The 21,353-nt window shown below is 58.3% G+C and overlaps 1 protein-coding gene across 2 annotated transcripts; it reads left to right on the plus strand.

Moving 5' to 3' along the window:
* Window positions 1–33: 33 nt before the first annotated feature.
* Window positions 34–20,802, plus strand: MTSS2 (MTSS I-BAR domain containing 2). 2 transcript variants are annotated; one of them, XM_022583237.3, is made up of 14 exons: window positions 34–1,676; window positions 6,521–6,582; window positions 6,671–6,744; window positions 7,594–7,678; window positions 7,763–7,854; window positions 7,940–8,014; window positions 9,322–9,479; window positions 9,690–9,797; window positions 10,737–10,834; window positions 12,354–12,576; window positions 18,345–18,419; window positions 18,720–18,896; window positions 19,081–19,246; window positions 19,330–20,802. In XM_022583237.3, the coding sequence occupies exons 1-14, from the start codon at window positions 1,608–1,610 to the stop codon at window positions 20,109–20,111; spliced, it is 2,244 nt and encodes a 747-aa protein (XP_022438945.1). In that variant the 5' UTR covers window positions 34–1,607; the 3' UTR covers window positions 20,112–20,802. The 2 variants fall into 2 exon arrangements, with proteins under 2 accessions (XP_022438945.1, XP_022438947.1); XM_022583239.3 differs by having other exon boundaries at window positions 12,450–12,576.
* The last annotated feature ends 551 nt before the right edge of the window (window positions 20,803–21,353 follow it).

Raw genomic sequence — 21,353 nt, forward strand, 5'->3', positions numbered from 1 at the left:
CATGGTGGTCCCAGGAGTGCTGGCTCTGCCAGGAGAGGCTGGTCGCTCTCTGCACACTCACCTGACTGGGGTGTGGGCCTTGGGCCCAGCCCTTACCTCTATAGAACCAGCCCCTTCTTCCTGGAGAGCACAAAGCACTGGCCTGGCCCCCTGATCCCTGCCTTCTCAGGCACCTAATCTGACTTTTCCATCCTGACAACCCCCCGCCCGGGGGGCATGGGACATGTCCCCATTAGACAGATGAACTGAGCCTCAGGAGTTTCTGAATGAAGGGGCACACTGCAGAACGTTCCAGGTCACTGGGGATGGAGGGGAAGGCCCAGACCAGTGCAGGGAGTTGGGCGGGGCAGGGGGTGGGCTTCCCACATCCCCACCCCTTGATTTGGCTAAATGAGCCTTAGCTCACCAAACCTATAAGCCAGAGTCCACCTGACCCCAGGCTTTGGGAAGCCTCGGATTGGCCTAATGATCTCCCAAGTGGCTCTTGTGGGCCCCTGGAATAGAAGAGAAGGATCTTGTGCGGGCTTTTCCCCAGAGCCCCAGCATAGGGCTGGGAGGGTGGGTTTCCCTGCCTGGAGTCTCCAGAACAGGATGACAGACTGAACTCACCATGGCCAACGTACACACACATGCATCCTCATACGTGGGTACCCTGGCGTCAGAGACGGGACAGTGGCCCACCTCTGTTCTGCTGGTCCCACATAGCCCCAACCCGAGGAAAGAGGTTGCTTGAGGACCAGTACATCACCACCCCCAAAGGCCCGGCCTGGGGCACCCCATGCAGGTGGCATCAGCACTGGCACTGCTTGGCAAAGGAGCCACAGAACTTCTGGAGGAGGGTCCAAACCCTTTTGTGCCGGGGATAAAACGTTCCAAGGCGGGTGGCCTTCAGGGCACCGTGCGCCCCTGCTGAGGGTGGTGTATCCATCCCACGGGATGCGCCCCGAGGACCCCAGCCTGCCCCCCTCTTCTTAAAGCGCGGGAACACCCACCCCCCGACACACACACACACCCCGACACACACACACACACGCACCCCGACATACACACACACACACCGGCCAGAGACCAAAGGCTGGAGGGGGTGGTGGTGTTGGGCACCTTCCCGGAGCGGGCACCCAACCACTGGTCCCACTCCCGCGGGCAAGCCGGGCAGCCCCGCCCCAGCGCCGCCCCCGAACCGCGGCGGCGCCTGCGCCTGCCGGGCCCTCTAGCCCGACCAGTTCGGCCGCGCCGGGGCTCGGATTTCAAAGCCCGGGCTCCATTCCTGGTGAATGGGCCGGAGCTCGCCCGGTCTTTCCCACAGACCCCTCCCGCCACGGCCCTGCCCCTCCCCACGGCCCTCCCTCCGCGCGTCCACGTGACGTCCAAGCCTCGGCGGCTCGGATTACGGACGCCGCTCCAGTCCCCGCGCCGCCCGCCAGCCCCGCCGCGACATGGCCCGCGCCGCCCCGCGGCGGCCCGCGATCCCCGAGCGCGGCGCGGCCGGCCGCTGAGCGCAGCCCGGAGGCTGCAGGCCCGACCCGGCCTCGGAGCGAAAGCCGCCGCGGCCTGGGTCCCCTCGCCCAGCCTGCGCCCCGCCGCCGACGCTGCCGCCCGGCCCGAGCATGGAGACGGCGGAGAAGGAGTGCGGCGCCCTGGGAGGGCTCTTCCAGGCCATCGTCAACGACATGAAGGTAACGGGGCGCGGCGGGGCTGGCCGCCCTGCAGGCGCGCGGGTGCTTGTGCGGGTGCGTGCCCCCTCTGGGGACGCGTGGCGGCGGGCAGCCGTGCCCCGCTGTGTTCGTGCGCCGCCGTGTCTGTTTGTCTGAGCGCGTCTGGCCTGCGACTGCCGTGCGCCCGGGTCTCTGGGTGCCCGTCTTGGGGGGTGTGGGTGCTTGTGTGTCGGGGTGTCCGTGCGGTGCCCGGGGTCCAAGCCCCGGGTCGCCCGGGTCGCAGCGCCCCCTTGGGGACCAGACCCGAGCCTGCGCACACGCGGGCTCCGCACGCCCCAGACCCCCAAACCATGAATGGGGTTTGGCTCCGGGAGCGACTCCACGGCCCTTTAACGGGCCCGGGGTCTCTCCGGCCTCCGCCCCCTACCACCACCATCCCCCCCACTCCCCCGCCCACGACGGCCCGGGAGCCCAGACAATGCTGTCACCGCCAAAGCAGGGAAAAATAATAAAGCAGGGAACCGTTAACTCCTCCCCTGCCGGCCTCGGCCTCCGCACCCGCTGCCCGGGTCCCCAAAAACAAGATCCAGGACTCCAAGGTCTCCACGATGAGCGTTCCTGCATCCCAAGGCTTCTGTCCCCACCTTGGCAGGAGGAGGGAGAAGGTTGGGTTGATGGAGCAGCCCCAGGGAAGGGCTACTATTGCTCCGAGCTGTCAGCTCCAGCCCCTCCCCATGATTACCCAAGGTCAGGCTGCAGCGGGCCACCAATTCCTGGCCCACCGCTGGCTCACCAGGTGGGGAAACTGAGGCCTGGGAATGGCTCAAGGTCATTAAGGAGACTGCTGGACACTCCCTGACCTCACCTCTCACTGGTGGTCTAGGGAGTGAGGGGGCTCCTCTCCCCCAAAGAGGCTAGGGTTTGGCAGGGCCGCCCCAGGCTGACTAGGCAGAGGGGAAGGGCATCTCCGACGACAGGACGGGGACCAGGAAGCAGCGTTTCTACCCTTCCCCTCTGGGGCAGGCCTGTGGGGCAGGGGAAGAGCAGGGGAGAGAACTGGGACCTCTTCAGACCCCCGCCCTCACAAGCTGTCTCACACTCCCAAGTACACAACATAGACTCCTACTGTGGCGCCGCAGGCCCCGGGAGGACACACCGCAGTGCCCAAGCAGGCCCTTCGGGGGCTCCCAGTGCTGCCGGGGGAACAGCCCCAGGGGCAGCTGCCAGATCCCTGCGCCCCCACCCCCACCCCCAAGAGAACTGGAGCCACCCTCACTAGGAACTACAGGGTTAGCAGCATGCATAGGTGCCACTCACTGCCCCCGTATAGGGTGCTCCCCTGAGAGCTCCATCCCCTGCAACTCCACTCCAAGCTGCTTCTGCCGGCCCCCAAAAGTCCTGGCCTCTCTCTGCCCTCAGCAGCCCCTCCTGCCCTGTGGACATCACAGCCCTGGCACTGGGTTTCCTTCCTGGGACCAAGCAGCCCAGACAACCCTCCCCCAACCATTCCCAGGGCTGGCAGAGGGGGGGACCTTCCCACACCCTCCTCCTTCTGGCATCCTCTCCACAAACACTGCAGAGAGCAGCAGCTTTTGCACAGAGCAGAGGGGCAGGACTGTCTCCCTCCCTCTCCAGGCAATTTGCAAGGCACTTTGGGATGAGATAGAAGGAAATGGGCCCAGATTGTAACAAGTGATTGAGGCAGGATTTTCTGACATGTGGAAGCAAACTGGGAGAGGTTTCACCTGCGGTGATGCCAAGTCCCGATATACCTACGACACACGCGTGTGTTTGGGCCAGGGACAGAGCAGGGGACCGGGCCACCTGGAGGTCGATCATCTGGATTTGAGGGACGGCTTCTGGCTGTTTCATTCTGTGGCCTGAGCCACAGAAGCAGCAGGGTTTCCGTAGAGGAACGTGGCCGGGTTGAGGAGACTGAGCTTACCTGTGAGGCCCCTCCACACAGGGCAAGCACGGCCACAGGCCCCACAACAGCACACCCCGGCCCTCCTGGAGGCCCAGACCCTGGCGTGGGAGAGGCAGAGTAGGGGGAGGAGGACCTACACCTGGAGGCTGGGGGGCCTGGAGGAGGACAGTAGCTCAGGGATCGGGAGGGGGCCCTCGGGAGCTTTCCCTGCCTGCTGTGCCTCATTTAGCTCAGATGCCCATCGAATCCCAGAGAAGGGCAGGGACTTGCCCAAGATGACAGGGCTGGGTGTGGCACCCAGGGCTCTGCCTCAGCCCCAGGCCTCACCTTCAGCAGCACTGGCCCATCCAGAAAACAGGGTCATAATCTTTGCCTGCCCTCGAGAGTGGGGAGTGTCACCCGGACACATAGGCCCTGGCCAGGTGGGAGAGGCTCCTGGCAGAGAAGCAGGGGTCAAGTGTCTGCTCTGTCTGCCAGCATTAACCTAGCATTTACTGTGTGCCGGGCACTGTGCTAGTGCTTTCCATGCAGTCTCCATACTGACCTGCTGACATCGGTGCACTTCCCATCCTGACCTTACAGGTGAGCACACAGGCTCAGAGAGGATGCCCTGGCCCAAGGCCACCCAGAAAGACCCCTCTCTGGGATTGCAGCCTGAGTCGCTCACCTGCACAGCCCAGCGCCCGGTCAGAGACAGTGTCCGGGGGCCAGGGGCCTGGGGCCCAGCAGCCTCCATGTCGGTCTCATCCCATCCACTTGAGCACCTCTAGTGAGCATGTAACCTCTCCCCTCCAGAGCAGCCCACTGCTCTGGGGGCAGAGCTGGGCATCTCTCCCATCCATGTAGTTCCTGCCCCCTACCCACCCTTGATGCCCAGATATTCGTCTCCGTGCATTCCAGAAGTGGTGGGGGGTGGATCCCTGACGTGTAGTGACCAGTCAGACAAGGGATCAGATCCTGACCCTGGCACTCGATGGCCTTGGGCAAGCCGGTTAATCTCTCTGAGCCTCAGTTTCCTCATCTGTAGAATGGGGGTGACAACAGTATTCATTTCACAGGGTCATTGTAAGGATTCCATGCGATCACACAGTGCCTGGCCCACCGCACGCTCTTGATCAACAGTAGCAGTCCCTGTCACTAGTGATGACAACCCAGGGTCCTAGAACCTGACAGCCAGGGTGCGGCCCACGTGAGGGCACAGGTCCAGGTGAAGACTGAGGACACCCCTGGGGCCCTGGCTGCTTCGGCCCCTCAACCTCACCTCTAGGGTCCTCATGAGTTACTAGTGGGAGGTGGAGTCTCAGGTCCTAAGAGACCCAGGTGCTCCTGTCCATCTGCTGAGGAGGGACTGGGCCTGGCCTCCCCCATGCCCCATCCTATCCTGTCCCCTCTCCACCGGGAAAGCCAAGGCTGTGAGGGTCTGGGTTGGAGCCATCCTGGCTGGGCAGAAGCGTCGGGGTGGGCCCCAGCCGGGGACTTTAATGGGGTAGGGACCTGTGTCTTCCCAGCTTCTCCCAGTCTGCTGCCCTCTGAGACTGCCCAGAGGCTGCTGGGGGTGCTTAGGTTTTCTGGGGGCCAGGACGGTGCCTCTGGACCCCTGTACCCACAGCATCATCCCTCCTCCCTGGAGGTCTTGGCAAGGCTTAGGGCTGAGGGTGTTGAGGTGACGGAGGGCGCCAGGCCCTGAGGACTGTCAGGGGTGGCCTCCCGGGCTCCTTTACCCTGAGCCGTGCCGCACAGAGACAGCCCACGCACAGCCTCCCCCTTCCCGCTCCGGCCTGTGTGAACTTCTCAAATATTTGCTTTCCCTGGCCACTGGTTGGGCTGGGCTGGGAGGGGATGGAGTTTCTGAGGCTCCCAGAAGCTGCCCTGTTCTCCCCACCCCTGCAGGCTGGCCCTGTCCCTGGGGTTCCAGCCTGGCAAAGCCTCCCTCTGAGGCCTTGGGGACTGGGGTCTCTGCCTTCCCCCTTTCCACTGGAAAATCCCCAGCTCCCAGCGTCCCATCCCACATGGAAGGGAAGGTCGGCAGCACTTTGGGGCTAGGGGCTTTGCCGGCCTGAGGCTCCCCTTCAAGGATCAAGTCTTCCACAGGGCCATTGGGCCAGGACCCAACAGCCATGTGAGGGCCCATTAGCCAGAAAAACCCCTTGATCTCACTGGACAACTTGATCACCAAGAGCCTGGCTTCCCTACTGGGAAACCCCCTCCCAACTCAGAACTTTGGGCCAGGCTGGGATAAAGGCCACACTGTGTCCCCAGGAGGGGAGGGGAGCCGGGGGTGGAGAAAGGTGGCTCTGTTGGCCGCACAAGGCCCCATTCAGCCTGGGGCCTGACTGTCCCAGGCAGGCTGGCCAGGCTCTGAAGCAGCCATAGCCTCCCCAGGCCTGGGAGCCACCTCTGCTGGCCCAGGATGGATGGATGGCCGGGCTGGCAGCTCCTTCCAGGGCACAGGGTGGGGGCCCCAGAGGCCCCAGTTTAGACCTAGCATGCCTTGAGCCCTGGCACTGTGCCTCTGCCCCCATGCCATGTGGACCATCCTGGGCTGTGTCGGGGGAACATAGTTCCCCTCGTGTGGCTCAGCCCAGATTCCCTGCCAGGCCTCTCCCATCCCCAAGGAGACAGGACCTGCCATTCACTGTTTCCATCTCCGTTGAGGATGTGGGCCACCATTGCAGACAGTGGGCCAGAGTTCCTGACTGTCAGGAAGGGAGGAATGGGCAAAGGTGCCTGTTCCCAGGGCCAGGCCTTCTTCATGCCCCAGGTCTCTGTCCTTGGTCGCCTTTCCCCCTAGAGAGCCCAGGAGCCTTCTTCTCCGCAGGGGCAGGGCTGCTGTCTTAGAAACTGCCCAGAGTCTGGACCCAGGCATGTGGGGAGCCCAGCCCAGGTAGAGCCCTGCAGTCCTCATGGAGTCTCCCTTCCTCTCCCATCTCCTCTGCAGAGCTCCTACCCCATCTGGGAGGACTTCAACTCCAAGGCCACAAAGCTGCATTCCCAGCTGAGGTGAGGCTGCTGAGGGTGCCCCAACTGGGGAGGGAATGGGTAGAAAAGACACCTCACCCACAGACCATCCCGCTGTCCATCTCCCCAGGACCACTGTGCTGGCTGCTGTGGCCTTCCTGGATGCCTTCCAGAAAGTGGCTGACATGGCCACCAACACCCGAGGTAGGGAGGGGGCATGGCTGGAGGTTGGGGATGCCCCAGGTTGGGCTTGGAAGCTGGAAAGGCTAAGTGGAATATGAACTGGGAAGAGGACACCAGGCCCAGAGTCGGGACCTTGAGTTCTCCCTAATGGAATGGGCTTTTTTTGGAGAGAGTGAGCCTCTCGTCATTAGAGGCATGCAAGCAGGAGTGGGTGAAAGATGACAGGATGTTACAAAGGGGGGTTCCCTTCTCGCTTCTGGGCGGCTGGTTTGACCCCTCAGCCACAGTTGTTCATGCTTCCCTATGGTGAGTTTGACTGTGGCTTCTTTTCCACTGCCTTGTGCCCTTCTGAGAGCACAGAGGGCAGGTGAACATTCCCTGTTGGCCTTGGCATCTCCTCTGCATTCTGGTCCAAGGAGCAGGGACCTGGGTCCCCTGCTCCTTCGGGTGGTGAGGACCAAGGCAGTGGGCGCATGCTGGCACTCTCACATCTGCATCTGGGCACACCTGGAGGGGGTTCCTGGTAGGGCAGGAGGGGATTTTGGTTGGATCTTTGGATGTCTTTGATGCCAGCCTCTCCCAGCTGGGGTGAAGGGCAGCTCCTGGCCCGACCAGCAGAGCAGCCGCAGCTGCAGGAGGCTGGCATAGCCAGGATGGGCAGGACCTTGGTCCAGTTCGGAGGAGGGCCTTGGTAAATACTGAGAAGAGATCAAGTCGCCTGCTGGGGCCGGCAGGATTGCGGAAAGCTGGGGGGCGGGGCGCGAGGTGCCGGCTCAGCCTTCGCGGGCCGGTGCGCCCCCTCGTGGCCTGAGGCTGGGACTGCAGAAGCCCCGGCGGGCCCATTCACATGCTGCGCGCTTGCCTCGCCAGGGGCCACGCGGGATATCGGCTCGGCGCTCACGCGCATGTGCATGCGCCACCGCAGCATCGAGACCAAGCTGCGGCAGTTCACCAAGTGAGTGGGCGCTGCGGTCGGGGAGGGGGGCGTGTCACGGGGACACCTCCAGGGTGGACCTGACCCTCTTGCCCCCGCCCACAGTGCGCTCCTGGAGAGCCTCATCAACCCACTGCAGGAGCGCATCGAGGACTGGAAGAAGTCGGCCAACCAGCTAGACAAGGACCACGCAAAAGGTGGGTCTGGGGCTCGGCCCGTGCTTCCCGCCCCCCACTGGACGGAAACCGTCGTCACAGGGCTCCTTTCTCATCCCTTGCACAGAGTACAAACGAGCCAGGCATGAGATCAAGAAGAAATCTTCAGACACGCTGAAGCTGCAGAAGAAAGCACGCAAAGGTAGAGCCCAGAGCTGGCCCACAGAGGCACAGCTCCACGGGGCCCCGCTCTGTATCCCCTGCCGCCCTGTGGGGCACCCCAGGGCATCATCCTGGCCTGAGGGGTCCTATCCCGCACACAGGACCCTCCAACCTGTTGGGTGGGGCAGAGGGAGCACCTTGCACCCCAGACCCGACCCAGGACCTCCCCTCCCAGGGAGGCAGCAGGAGGCCAACAGGCCCAGGCACCCCCAGACCCCACCCTCCCCACCCCCAGGAGTGGCTCTGTCCATCCGGCTGTCTTTCACACATTCTTTCTTTCTCTGTCTCTCCTCTCCTCGTCCCAATCCTTCCTGTAGAGCTACTTGGTAAGTCAGATGTCCATCCCTCCTGCTGCTCCTCCCGTCCTTGTCGTCCTTGTCGCATTTGTCTGTCTCCCCCAGCTCAGGGCCAGTGGAAGGAGCCTCTCCAGGCCAAGGAAGAGCGAGGAAGGCGGTCGGTCCAGCGAGGGAGGGGCCTGGGGCACAGTCCCCTTGGGGCCCCTGGGGCCCCTGGCCAGGGATGAGTCCGGGGCCACTGCTGGGTCAGTCTGCCAGGCCAAGAGGGGTTGGACCGGGCAGGGTGGGGACACAGGCCCTGGCTGCCCCGCCCCCACCAGGCCCTCCCAGAGTCCTTACCTCTTGCCTCCCCACTTCCTGTCTCGCTGTCTCCTTTACATCATCTTCTCGCCTCTCCGTGTCTCTCTCGCCGCTTCTTGGTGTCGCTGTTGCTGTCCTTGTGCATCATTCCCTGAGCTGAGGGGGGACCCACACGGAGGCACCCCGTTCCCTGTCCCCTGGGCCCAGCCCCTTGCCCTCTTGGCCCCTACACCCCCTCGTGGCCTGGCCTACAGCTGCGCCCCCCATGCTCTACTTTGTCCTGCTTCCCTTCCTCATCCCTGTGCCCTGGGATGGGAGGGGCCACCATCCCGTGGGCAGTGAGGGTATCCTGGGGGGTGGAAGTCTCAGCTCTTGTGGAGGCTGCCACTGGGCTCTCCTGAGCACAACTGCACCAAGGGCGGCCCTGGGGCTGCCCAGGGCTTTGCTCACCCCAGGACCTGGGTGGCTTCGCAGCTTTGGTATCTTTCCTGTGTGCTTTGTTTATCTGTCCTCTCTGCTCTGGGGACCAGCCCTTCCACAAGCCCCAGCGTCCCGACTGCCCTCCCCAGTCCCCTGGCCCCCATGGCAGTGCCCAGCCCCACGACCAGGGACACCACCACGGGGTCTGAGCTGTGGATGCAGTGGGCCGGGCCGGCATCCCCAGCGTGGCCTCTCCTCCCAACCCCTCCAGGGAAAGGAGACCTGCAGCCCCAGCTGGACAGTGCCCTGCAGGATGTGAACGACATGTACCTGCTGCTGGAGGAGACGGAGAAGCAGGCGGTGCGCCGGGCCCTGATTGAGGAGCGTGGCCGCTTCTGCACCTTTATCACCTTCCTGCAGCCTGTGGTGGTGGGTTCCTCGGGAACAGAGAGGCGTTCTGAGCGTCTCCACCATTGGGCTAGTTGAGGGGTTCCCAAGAACCATGATTTGGGAGCCTCCATCAGCCCAAGCAACGTTGGTTGGTGGGAAGGGGTGAGGGAGGGGAGACCCAGTGTGGCCTGGTCCTCCAGGGTGCATGGGCAGGGGCGGGGCTGAGAGGCTGACTCACTGCTCCATCAGAACGGCGAGCTGACCATGCTCGGAGAGATCACCCACCTGCAGGGCATCATCGATGACCTGGTGGTGCTGACCGCGGAGCCACACAAGCTGCCCCCCGCCAGCGAGCAGGTGCGGCCAGCCCTGGGGACAGGACAGGGGAGGGGATGGCTTGCCCTTGGTTGGGGATGATAGAGGAGAAAAGGGGACAGCATTTGGAGGAGGCAGCTGGACACAGAGGGCCATCTGTGGGGATCTAGGAGCATCTGCCCAGGTGAGGGGTGGTGTGCCCAGGACCCAATGGGGGCCTTATATCGAGAGCAGACGGGTGGAAGTCCCAGACCCGCAGGATCCCCCTGAGAAAGCAAGGCCTGATGATGCCTACCTGGCATCCACACCCAGACCCGTCAGCTCCCCTAGACCCAGACGCTCCTGCCCCCATGTGCCGCCCTGCCCACTTCGCCTCACCACCACGCTCCCATTGCACTAGGGTCAGCCCTACCTGACAGCGCCGTGGCGTTGCTCTCACCAGGCGCCTACTGTGTGCCCAGCCCACACGGAGCACTTCCCATGGGTCACCTCATTCATTCACCCCAGTGGCCCTCTAAAATAGGAATGATTGGCTGCATTTCACAGGAGAAACCCAGGAGAGACCCAGGAACTTGCCCGAGAGCAGAGCAGAGCCAGGATTTGAACCCCGTGGTGTCCTTCATGGTCACTCTGGCCTGGCTCCTCTGCCAGCGACAGTGAGTCCTCAGGAGCACCAGGTTCTCCCATGTCCTGGCCTGCGCAGCTTCCCTGAGAAGCAAAGGGGGCAGAATCTCCCCAGGCATCCCCCCCAGCCCTCTGGCAGCCCTGCTTCCTGCCCCTGAGTGAGGAGCTTGTGTTAGGAAAAGGCTGGGGGGCAGGGGGCTTCAGACTCCCAGGGATCTCCTTTGGGGCCCGGTTCTCAATGGGGAAGACAGCAGGGGGCCTCTGGCCCTACTAGCCCTCTGAGGGGAGGCCCAGGAAAAGGATGAGGCTTTCTGCAGGGCAGGGCTGCTTCCAGTGACCCCATTCATGTCCATCCAGGTAATCAAAGACTTGAAGGGTTCAGACTACAGCTGGTCCTACCAGACCCCACCCTCATCGCCCAGCAGCTCCAGCTCCCGGAAGTCCAGTATGTGCAGGTCAGTGGGGGGCTGAAGTGGGGTGCAGGGAGGGGCGGGGTACTGCAGCAAGGGATCGGGAAGGTCCCACCAAAACTGCATCAAGAATAGCTTCAGGGCCCCAGAATTCACACAACTCCTACGTCACCAAGGAATCTGCAAGCATAGGGGAAACTTCTCTCGTTGCAAGACTGCTGCTAGTGCAGGCGTGTGTTGGGGGCGGGCGGAGGGGCAGCAGCTTCATTTATGGAGCAATAAGTATGCACCAGGTGCCGTGCTAAATGCTTTATGCATTTTCTTCATTGAATCCTAACACCACCGTATCAGGTATGGTGTTGTCTCCATTTCACAGAAGGGAAAGCTGAGGTACAGAACCCCAGCATTTAACCACTAGACTCTGCCAGGCTCAACACGGTGCTGGGGCAATAGTAAGAGCCTAAGATGGGGAGGGCAGTGGAGGCATTGGGGAACATGCGCTGAGGCTACAGGCTTATTACCTTATGGACACTGCAGCCTGGCTGGTTCCTGAGAGCTGGTGCCTGGGCAGCTGCCACAGGCCCGAACCTCAGCCTAAGCTGGGCCCCGAGGTCTTACAGAGCCAGGGAGAGGCCAAAGGTCTTGCTCGGTCACCGGTCGGGCTCAGGCGCAGGAGCACTTCCTGGGTGGGATTGGGAGAGCTATTTAAGATTCAAGGCTCCTCGGCGGGAGGGCAGTGAGCATAGTGCGGGTTCCTGGTGGGGAGACCCCTCTGTGCCAGGCACCCTTTCCCCAGATCCACCTTGGCTGGGCAACTGGGGGCATGGGTGGTAAGGCAGGCACAGCAGTCAGCGGCTCCTGCAGGGAGAGGAGGGTCCACGTCAACTGGCGGCTCTTCAGCCCCTGGGTGGGTGACTGGCACAGGAGGGGAGAGTTGATTGCAGGGGACACCCATGACCAAGGGTGGAGGCTGGGGACCTTCCCGGTCATGCTCAGGAGGAAGGCGACCTTCATTGCCAGGAACGTTGCCCAGGGATGAAATGGTTGCATAGAGGATATGAACTACAGAGGGCTGGACACCCTTCAGGGGGCGGAAAGGATGAGGGCAATGGTGAGTCCAAGCCCCACACAGACCGTCACCACGCAGTAGACGTTCAATTAGGATTTGATAGCAAATATCAGACTTTGAGAAGACAGTCATGATCAGACTTATGTCTGGTTGTAGCCTAACTGGGAAACTCTTTGATGCTGGGTGACTCCGTTTCTTCCTTGTTAACCTAAGGTCTCCTGTTCTTGATGGCAGAGTAGGAGGTAGTACTGGGGTGCTCCGGGGGCAGGCGCTGGGCCAGCTCTTCAGTGTGGTCCCCTGCCCAGGCCCCACCCTGTCCCACAGTCCTGGAACCCAGCTCCTCTGTGGCACTTTGGTCTCAGGACCTTGTAGTCTGACATTGTCTTTTCCTTCCTTTGCCCCTCACCTCTCTCCCCCACCCTCGTCTGTCACCCTTCCACACACACCCCTGTGTCTCCCTGTCTGGCTGCTGTGCACCCCCCTTCACTCCCCCAGCGCCCCCAGCAGCAGTAGCAGTGCCAAGGGTGGCGGAGCCCCGTGGCCTGGGGGTGCCCAAACATACTCACCTGGTTCCACCTGTCGCTACCGCAGCCTGGCACAGCCGGCCACCGCCAGCGCCCGCCTCTCCAGCGTCTCCTCCCACGACTCTGGCTTCATCTCCCAGGATGCCACCTACTCCAAGCCCCCCTCGCCCATGCCTTCAGACGTCACCAGCCAGGTGAGGGGGCATCTGCTGAACCACCTGGGGTAGGGTGCAGTGGCCTCATGCCAGCCTCAGGCCATCCACGTTGGGGGCCACCTACAGCTGTTGAGACTAGCCCTGGAGGTCCCCAGGGCCACCACATTGAGGACCAATCTCAACTCACTGCCTCAAGGCTAAGGAGAGTTGGAAGGTCTTAGAGCAGCTTACCAGCTCTGGCGCCTTGTGACCCTCCCCCTGCATAGGCTGGCTGTGATGGAGTGGCTGGCCCTAGGAGGCACCCCCAGGAGCCCCAGGATCTGCAGACATCCTCCCCCTTCTCCACACTTTGGCCAGCTCATTCTGAACACAGAGACTGGCCCAAGAATCTCTTCAGATGCAGGCTCAGATCCTGCAGCCTCAGTGAGATGGAAACAGAGGAACTACAGCAGAAGACAGAGGGAGGTCAGGCCACATGCCCAGGGTGCTGTCCTTCCCCATCATGGCGAGTGCCTCCATCTGAGCTCAGCATTCTCTCTTTTCCTGCCCTCTTGCCCAAGGATGTCCCCACTGCATTGCCAGTCTCCCCTCCTCTGCTGGCTCATTCCTGTCAGCACACAAACACATGCTCTAGTGTCATCCATCTTAAAAGCCCTCCTCCCTTCCTCCATGTTCTCCTCCAGCCACCTAGTCTCTCCTTCACAGCAAAACTTCTCAAAAGACTTGTCCACACTGACCACCTCTACCTCATTCCCCATTCACTCCTGTCTGCTTTACCTATCAGTAATTGAAAAGCTGGAATTGTTCATTTCTCCCATATAGCTCTATCCGTTTGCTTTATATATTTTGAGACTATTTTATTAGGTGCATACAAGTTCAAAATGTTAACTCTTCTTAGTGAACTGAATCTCCTAACGTGATGTAGTTGATCTTCTGTTACTTTTATGTTTTCTAGCTTAAAATCTGTTTTGATATTACTACAGCTCCTTGAGCTTTATTTTGCTCAGTGTTTATGGTATCATTTTCTGTCTCTTAGCTTTTAAGCTCACTGTGTCCTTATGTTTTAGATGAGTCTCTTATAAACAGCATATGCCTAGATTTTCTTTTCTTATCCAATCTGACAATCTCTTAATTGACGTTTTTAGTCCATTCACATTTATTATGATTACTGGCATATTTAGACTTCTGTCTTACTTTTTTCTTTCTATTCATTCTGCTTTTTCTGTGCTGCTTTTGTCTCTTCTCTTGCTTTTTCCTTTCCCCATTATTTTCCTTCTACTGGATTTTAAGTTATACTTCTTATTTCATTTCTTTTACAGGTTACCTTGAAATTTTACCATGCATCCGTAGCAAAGTCACAGCCCCACCTCCTGAATAATTCAAGGACCTTAACGTATATTTTAACTTCAGTCACCCACTCCCTCCCCTTATAAGCTATATATACCTCCTTTTTAATCGTCCCCATGATTGACATTTTTCTTCTTAATTTTATCATTATTTTATACATACAGTATCTGTATGTTTAGGTTTACCCATATGTGTTTACACTTTTTTTGTTCATTTTTTCCTTGTATCCCATCTTCCTTCTAAGGTCACTTTCCTTCTTTCTGAAGTAAAATATGTCCTTTAGAAGTTTTTTTAGAATGGGTCTGTAGTAGTAAACTCAGTTTTTGTTTATCTGTAAACATGCTTTATATTTTTCCTCTTTCTTGAAAGTTAGTTTTGCCAGGGATGCAATTCTGGGGTGACAGTTACTCCGTTTCCACATTTTGAAGATATATTCCCCCTGTGTTCTGGATTCTGTGGCTGGTTGTAACGTCTGCTGTCAGTCACTGTTGTGCCTTTGTGAATGATCTGACTTCTCTCTCTGGCCACTTTAGTTTTTCTACAATGTGTCTAATTGTGGATTTGTTTTTCTTTAACCTCACTTGGTGTGTTTGTGTTTCTCTATCTCTGTATTCATGTTTTTCATTTGTTCTAGGAATTTTCAACCATTATCTCTCTTTTTTTTCATATATAAATTTATTTATTTATTTATTTTTGGCTGAGTTGGGTCTTTGTTGCTGCACGTGGGCTTTCTCTAGTTTCGGCGAGTGGGGGCTGCTCTTCATCGCGGTGCACGGGCTTCTCATTGCGGTGACTTCTTTTGTTGCGGAGTACGGGCTCTAGACGTGCAGGCCTCAGTAGTTGTGGCTTGCAGGCTCTAGAGCACAGGCTCAGTAGTTGTGGTACACGGGCTTAGTTGCTCCGCGGCATGTGGGATCTTCCTGGACCAGGGCTCGAACCCGTGTCCCCTGCATAGGCAGGCAGGTTCTTAACCACTGCGCCACCAGGGAAGCCCGTCAACCATTATCTCTTTATTCTTACTTTCATTTGTGTGTTTCTTCACTGTCATATTTCCCATCTCTTTGTTTCTCTGGATAATTTCTTCAGGTCCATCTTCCAATGTACTTTTTCTCTATTTTATAGCTATTTAACTTATCCATTAAGGGTTTGTTTTAATTCTGAAATAATTTTAGCCTTGTAGAAAATCTGTAAAAAGAGTGCAGAGTTCCCACCCACCCTCCCCACAGTCTCCCCGGATGTTAACGTCTCACGTAACTACCAAACAATTTTCAAAACCAGGAAATTAACACAGGCACAATACTGTTAACTAGTCAACAGACTCTTCACATTTTGCCAGCTTTCTCACTAACGTCCTTTTCCTGGTCCAGGAGTCCAGGATCCAACACAGGACCCTGCCTTGCATTTTATTATCGTCTCTCTTTAGGCTTCTCCAGTCTATAATGGCTCCTCAGTCCCTCTTAAATGACTTTTGAATACTGGTTATGTATTTCGTAGAATATCCCTCATCTTGAGTGTCTCTGATGTCTTCCCATAATTAAATGGGCAGGAAGAGCACAGCAGTGGTTTACTGCTATTCCACCTCCTCACCAGACCTTGGTATCCTTTTCATTTGAGCCGTTCTGATAGGTGTTATATCATAGTGCCCTGTGTCTTTAATTTGTATTTCCCTGATGACTAATGAGGTTGAACACCTTTTCATACTTTTAAAGGCCATTTGGATATCCTCTTTTTGTGAAGGACCTGTTCAGATCTTTTGCTTATTTTTCTCTCCTAGGTTGTCTGTCTTTTTCTTGTTGATTTGTAGAACTTCTTATATATTGTGGATACAAGCCTTTTCATCTGATAATCTTCTCTGATTCTGTGGGTTGCTGTTTTACTCCCTTGATGGGGTCTTTTAATGACCTAAAGTTCTTAATTTTAATGTGTGTCCAATTTATCCATTTTTTTCAATTGTTATTGCTTTTTCTGTCCTGTTTGAGGTATTTTTGTGTACTCTAAGGTCACAAAGATGTTTTCCTCCAAAAAAAGCCTTTTTGTTTTACCTTTTCTTCATTTAGATCTGCAGCTCATCTGGAATTGATTGTGTGTGGGGGGGGGTGGTGAGGTAGAGGTCTTTTTTTCCATATGAATATCTAATTGACAATTTTTTGAAAATACCATCTTTTCCTCCACTGCAGTGTAGTGTGTTAACCTTTGTCATAAAACGGGTGTCTGTGAATGCATAGCTGTTTCTGGAGTTTGTATTCTATTCCACTGGTTGATTTGTCTGTTCTTGTACCAATACCACACCATCTCAATTATTAATAGCTTTATAAAAAATCTTGATATCTGGTAATAAAAGTCCTCCAGCTTTGATAATCTTCAATATTACCTTGTCAGTTTTTGGCCCTTTGCATTTCCTTATAAATTTTAATATCAGCTTGTCAGTTTCCACTAAAAAAAAACAAAAAGCAACCCCTGGGATTCTGACTGGGATTACATATGTCTCTCCATCTATGATGGCTTTACCTTCTCTCAGTAATATTTTGCAGTTTTCATGTGAGGATCTTGCACATCTACTGCTGGACTTTTTTGCCCTGGGTATTTGATGTTATTGACGCTATTTTAAATTATTTCGGCTTTTTTTAGAGTCTTTTACTTGTTTTTTAGCTGCTGATATTTAGCAATTTGATTTTTTTTCCATGTGGATCTTGTATCCAATAACCTCACTGAAAACACATATTAGTTCTTTTGAATATTCTATAATACATACACAGCCCTGTCTTTTACAAACAACCATTTTCTTCTTTGCCAATCCTTTTGCTTTTTACTTCTTTTTCATGCTTTATTGCACTGCTAGAACTTCCAGTGCTAAATAGAGATGGTCATCCTTATCTTTTTCCAACCTCAGAAAGAAAAGTATTGATATTTTTGTAGATAACTCTTTATCAGATGAAGGAAGTTCCTTTCTATTGCTAGTCTAAGTGTTTTGTTTTCCGTGAATGGGTGTTGAATTTTTCCGCTGCTTTCCAAATACTTTTTTCCTTTTTTATTTTTGTCTTAACAATTATATTGGTAAAATTCTAAATGTGTTTATTATTTCCTCCGAATCCTTACCTATAGAGTTTAGCTCCTTTTATTTTAGTCATCTTGGCTCATCATAAACTATTAAAAAGATCTGGGGGTCTAAACCAGGATGATTTAGAGAATCTTACTTGGCTGGTACAGGATCTGGAGGGGTGCTACTGATTAGTTCCCTTCCAGGTTTAATTTGGGTCATCAACAGGGTGAGCTCTCCACCTTGCCACTTGCCCAGTCTCTCAACCACAGTGCTGAAGCCAGCCTCTGCCCTGGGGACCCTCATGGTCCTGTTTCTGCCCTTGCTTTTTTCTTCATTCTTTGTTGTTGTTGTTCTTTGTTATTTATGTATTTATTTATTTGGCTGTGCCGGGTCTTAGTTGTGGCATGCATGTGGGATCTAGTTCCCTGACCAGGGATCAAACCCAGGCCCCCTGCACTGGGAGTGCAGAGACTTAACCACTGGACCACCGGGGAAGTCCCTCTTTGTTGTTTTGAGTTGGGGGGCCTCCAGGGCACCTAGTTCCTGCCACTGTCCAGAGCAGGAGCCTCCTGGGCACCCTCGGTCCTGTCCTCTGTGGGCTTCTGCCCCACCATTCTGTGAAACAGTTCTGGAGGTCTGCACAGACACCCCTCCGCCTCATGTGCACGGACCCCCAGCAGCCGAGCACAACTGCCCCTCCCTCCTTTGCGCGTCAGGTTCTTCCCCTGATTCTGTGACATCACCTGCTCGTGGTCTTCCTCCACGCCACCAGCAGCTCCTGTCACTCCTGTTCGCTGGGCCATCCTCTTCTTCCAAAGCACTGAATGTCAGCCTGACGTCCTTGAACCTTTTCTCTAACCACCGTCATCCTGACTGCCTAGGTGACCTTATTCTGTCCGACGGCTGCTGGATTTGTGGTTCCAAACCGGACTTCTCCCTAAACTCCAGACTGTAAATACAATTGCCTGCATTGCATCTGGGCATAGATACCTAACAGGCAGCTCAGCTTAACATGTATAGGATGGCACTCTGGACTCCATTCCTCCCCCAGGCCTGCCCTTCTGAGAAAACAGTGACACATCAACCCAGCAGTTCAAGCCAGCACCCCACACTGCCCTCCTGAGTATCGCTCTTTCCCTGCCCACCACATCTAGGCCATCAGCAGCCAGCCTTCTTGTTAATCCTCAAAAGTGTGTGGTTATCAGGCTGGGCTGGGGGGCAGGTCATTGCCCATGGCGTGCGCTCTGGGTGCTGCCTTCCACTGCATATGCTCACGGCCGTGGCCGTGGCCCTGGAGGGCGTGGGGTGGGAATGCTGAGTCAGCAGGCCCTGCTGCATGCCAGCGCTGTGACCAGATCTGTTCCCTCCTCTCGTCCTGCCTCCCCGCCCATCCTCCTGCCTGCTCGCCTCTGCGTGGCAGAAGTCCTCCAGCTCAGCGTCCTCCGAGGCCTCGGAAACCTGCCAGTCCGTCAGCGAGTGCAGCTCCCCTACCACGGTCAGTGCTTCCCACCCGCAGCGGGACACAGGGAGGGCCCAGGTTCAACCAGAGGGGCGTGCACGAAGCACTTGCTTCCCGCGAGACAGGCCTCCTGGGCACCACCTGCAGCCACTCCCCACACGCTCACATCTTTCCCTCCCGGGGCTCCCCATCCTGCCCCTGGGCCTGGCAGGACTGGGGTGTCACAGCGCCCTCCGTGCTCTGTCCTTGGCCATGATTGTGAGCCTGAGGCCCCATGTGGGTCTGGAAACCCTGAACTTCAACAACAGTGAGGGCCCCCTTGGCCATGCCCTGCAGGACTGGGCCAAGGCCGGCCCCCACGAGCAGCCCTCAGGCAGCACCCTGCAACGGAGGAAGGACCGAGTGGAGCTCCTCCGAGACACAGAGCCAGGCCCGGCTGTCGGGGGCACCCTGGGCCCCAGTGGAGATGAGGCCCCGCGACCCCGCATGTCCCCTGCCACCATCGCAGCCAAGGTAAGCGGCAATTCCCTGGGCAGCCCAACCAGGGCCCCACCTTCACTCCTAGGTCAGCTTCAGGAGGCCAGGCAAGTGGTCGCAGGGCCAGCTCAGACTGCTCAGCCTGTTGGGGGCTGCCTGCAGTCCGGGCTGAGGGGGAAGCGGGGAGCAAGGCTTCAGCCTGCAGTCTTACCACCCCCAGCACGGTGAGGAGGTGTCCCCCGCGGCCAGTGACCTGGCCATGGTGCTGACCCGCGGCCTGAGCCTGGAGCACCAGAAGAGCAGCCGGGACTCCCTGCAGTACTCGAGCGGCTACAGCACACAGACCACCACGCCCTCCTGCTCCGAGGACACCATCCCCTCCCAAGGTAGGCCCCGGGGGCCGGGGGCAGGCGGCTGGGCCTTCACAGGCCCCCAGGGCCCCAGGCCCACTGCATCCCATGCCCCCCAGGCTCCGACTACGACTGCTACTCAGTGAACGGGGACGCAGACGGGGAGGGCCCACCCGAGTTCGACAAGTCATCCACCATCCCTCGCAACAGCAACATCGCCCAGAACTACCGCCGCCTGATCCAGACCAAGCGCCCGGCCTCCACTGCGGGGCTACCCACCGCCGGGCTGCCCACCACCTCGGGCGCACCCCCTGGCGTGGCCACCATCCGCCGCACACCCTCCACCAAGCCCGCCGTGCGCCGCACCCTCTCCAGCGCCGGCCCCATCCCCATCCGGCCGCCCATCGTCCCCGTGAAGACGCCCACGGTGCCCGACTCCCCTGGCTACGTGGGGCCCACGCGGGCGGGCAGCGAGGAGTGCGTCTTCTACACCGACGAGGCCGCCTCGCCCCTGGCCCCGGACCTGGCCAGGGCCTCCCCGAAGAGGCTCAGCCTGCCCAACACAGCCTGGGGCAGCCCGTCCCCCGAGGCCGCCAGCTACCCGGGGCCGGGGGCCGGGCTGGCGGCCGAGGGCGACGAGCAGCAGCAGCAGCAGCTGGCTGCCAACCGGCACAGCCTGGTGGAGAAGCTCGGGGAGCTGGTGGCAGGCGCCCACGCCCTGGGCGAGGGCCAGTTCCCCTTCCCCACTGCCCTGTCGGCCACCCCTGTGGAGGAGACTCCCACCCCGCCCCCCGCTGCCACCAGCGACCCCCCGGCTGAAGACATGCTGGTGGCCATCCGGCGCGGGGTGCGGCTCCGCAGGACCGTCACCAACGACAGGTCGGCGCCCCGCATCTTGTGATCCCACCCTCTGGCCCGGGCAAGGCAGGTGGCCTGGTCGGTGGGCAGCGGCCACTTCAGAGCAAAGGCACAGTCAGGAGAGAGCAGAGCCAGGCAAGCTTTTTTTTTTTTTTTTTTTGAAGTCATACGAGGCAAAGCTACTTTATTGGAAAGAGACACCCATCTTGGATTTCAAGGTTTAAACAGGAAATGACTTCTTGAACAAACCTCGCCAGGACGGAGCCTGCGGGCCTGGAACTTGGATTTGGAGCCTGTTTCAGCCTTTGCTTGCCCACTCTGTCCCTCCTCTTCCTCCTTCCGGGCCCTGCCTTTTCCTGGTGTGGGTGAGCCCCAGAGCCATGCTCCCTGCCCACAGCAGCAGGGCCGGGCCAGCCTCTCCTGGTCCCACCAGCCTGGGTGGGCCCGCAGTGCCACCGCTTAGCTAGCCTGGCCTGGCTTCTCGCCATCTCTCCAGGGACAGTGGCCTCGGGCTCTTCCGGAATGCTAGCCCACCCCGCCCTGACTGAGCCCCCGCCTCCTCCCTCCTCCATCGTCTCATCTCTCTGCCTCTCCAGGCTCCTCTCCGTTGGGGAGCAGGGCCGACGGGGAGCAGCTGTGCAGGGGCCAGGGGCCCAACCGGCTAAGGTATCTGGTTTGCTGAGAAAGCGCTACGGGATGGCTGGCTGTTGGGGGCGCGGGGCGGGGGGGGGGGGGGCTGGGGAGGTTGCAGCTGGGAGCCCAGCTCGCCGCCGTCGTCGTCGTCGTTGTCGGGGAAGGGGGCCTGGGCCCAAGTCAAGCCTCTTGGGGAAGACATGCAGGGGACCTGCTTGGAGGAGGCTGGGGACCCTGAAGCAGCATCCCCTCCCCCCAGGGGTGGCTGGGGTTGGAGGCAGGGCGGGGCTGGGCAGCAGGGAAGGAGTCCAGAGGCTAGGGGTCACCTGGCCAGTCCCCCAGGAGCTGCTTTCGGATGCCGTGATGGTTTCAGCCACCTCTGGGGATGGGGGCTGGAGCTGGGGGTGGGGGGAGGGACGGGAGGGGGTTCTTTTATGAACACACAATAAAATGAGCTGACCGGACAAGGACTGCTTGTGGGGACAGGGTAGACGGTACAGGGTGTGTCCAAGAGTGCCTGAGGGACGGGGGGGCCCACACTGGCGTTGGGCCTGTGGCAGGAGGAGGGCCTAATGGCTCCGGAGGCCAGAGAGCAGCTCTTTCCGGAGCAAAGCCGCGGTGAGGTTGGAAAGGGCTGGGGGCTGGGCCTCCT

Source organism: Delphinapterus leucas, chromosome 20 (genome assembly GCF_059928025.1).
Source record: "Delphinapterus leucas isolate spDelLeu-1000000601 "Yukka" chromosome 20, BTC_Dleu_Yukka2, whole genome shotgun sequence".
In the NCBI taxonomy this organism is placed as follows: domain Eukaryota; kingdom Metazoa; phylum Chordata; class Mammalia; order Artiodactyla; family Monodontidae; genus Delphinapterus; species Delphinapterus leucas.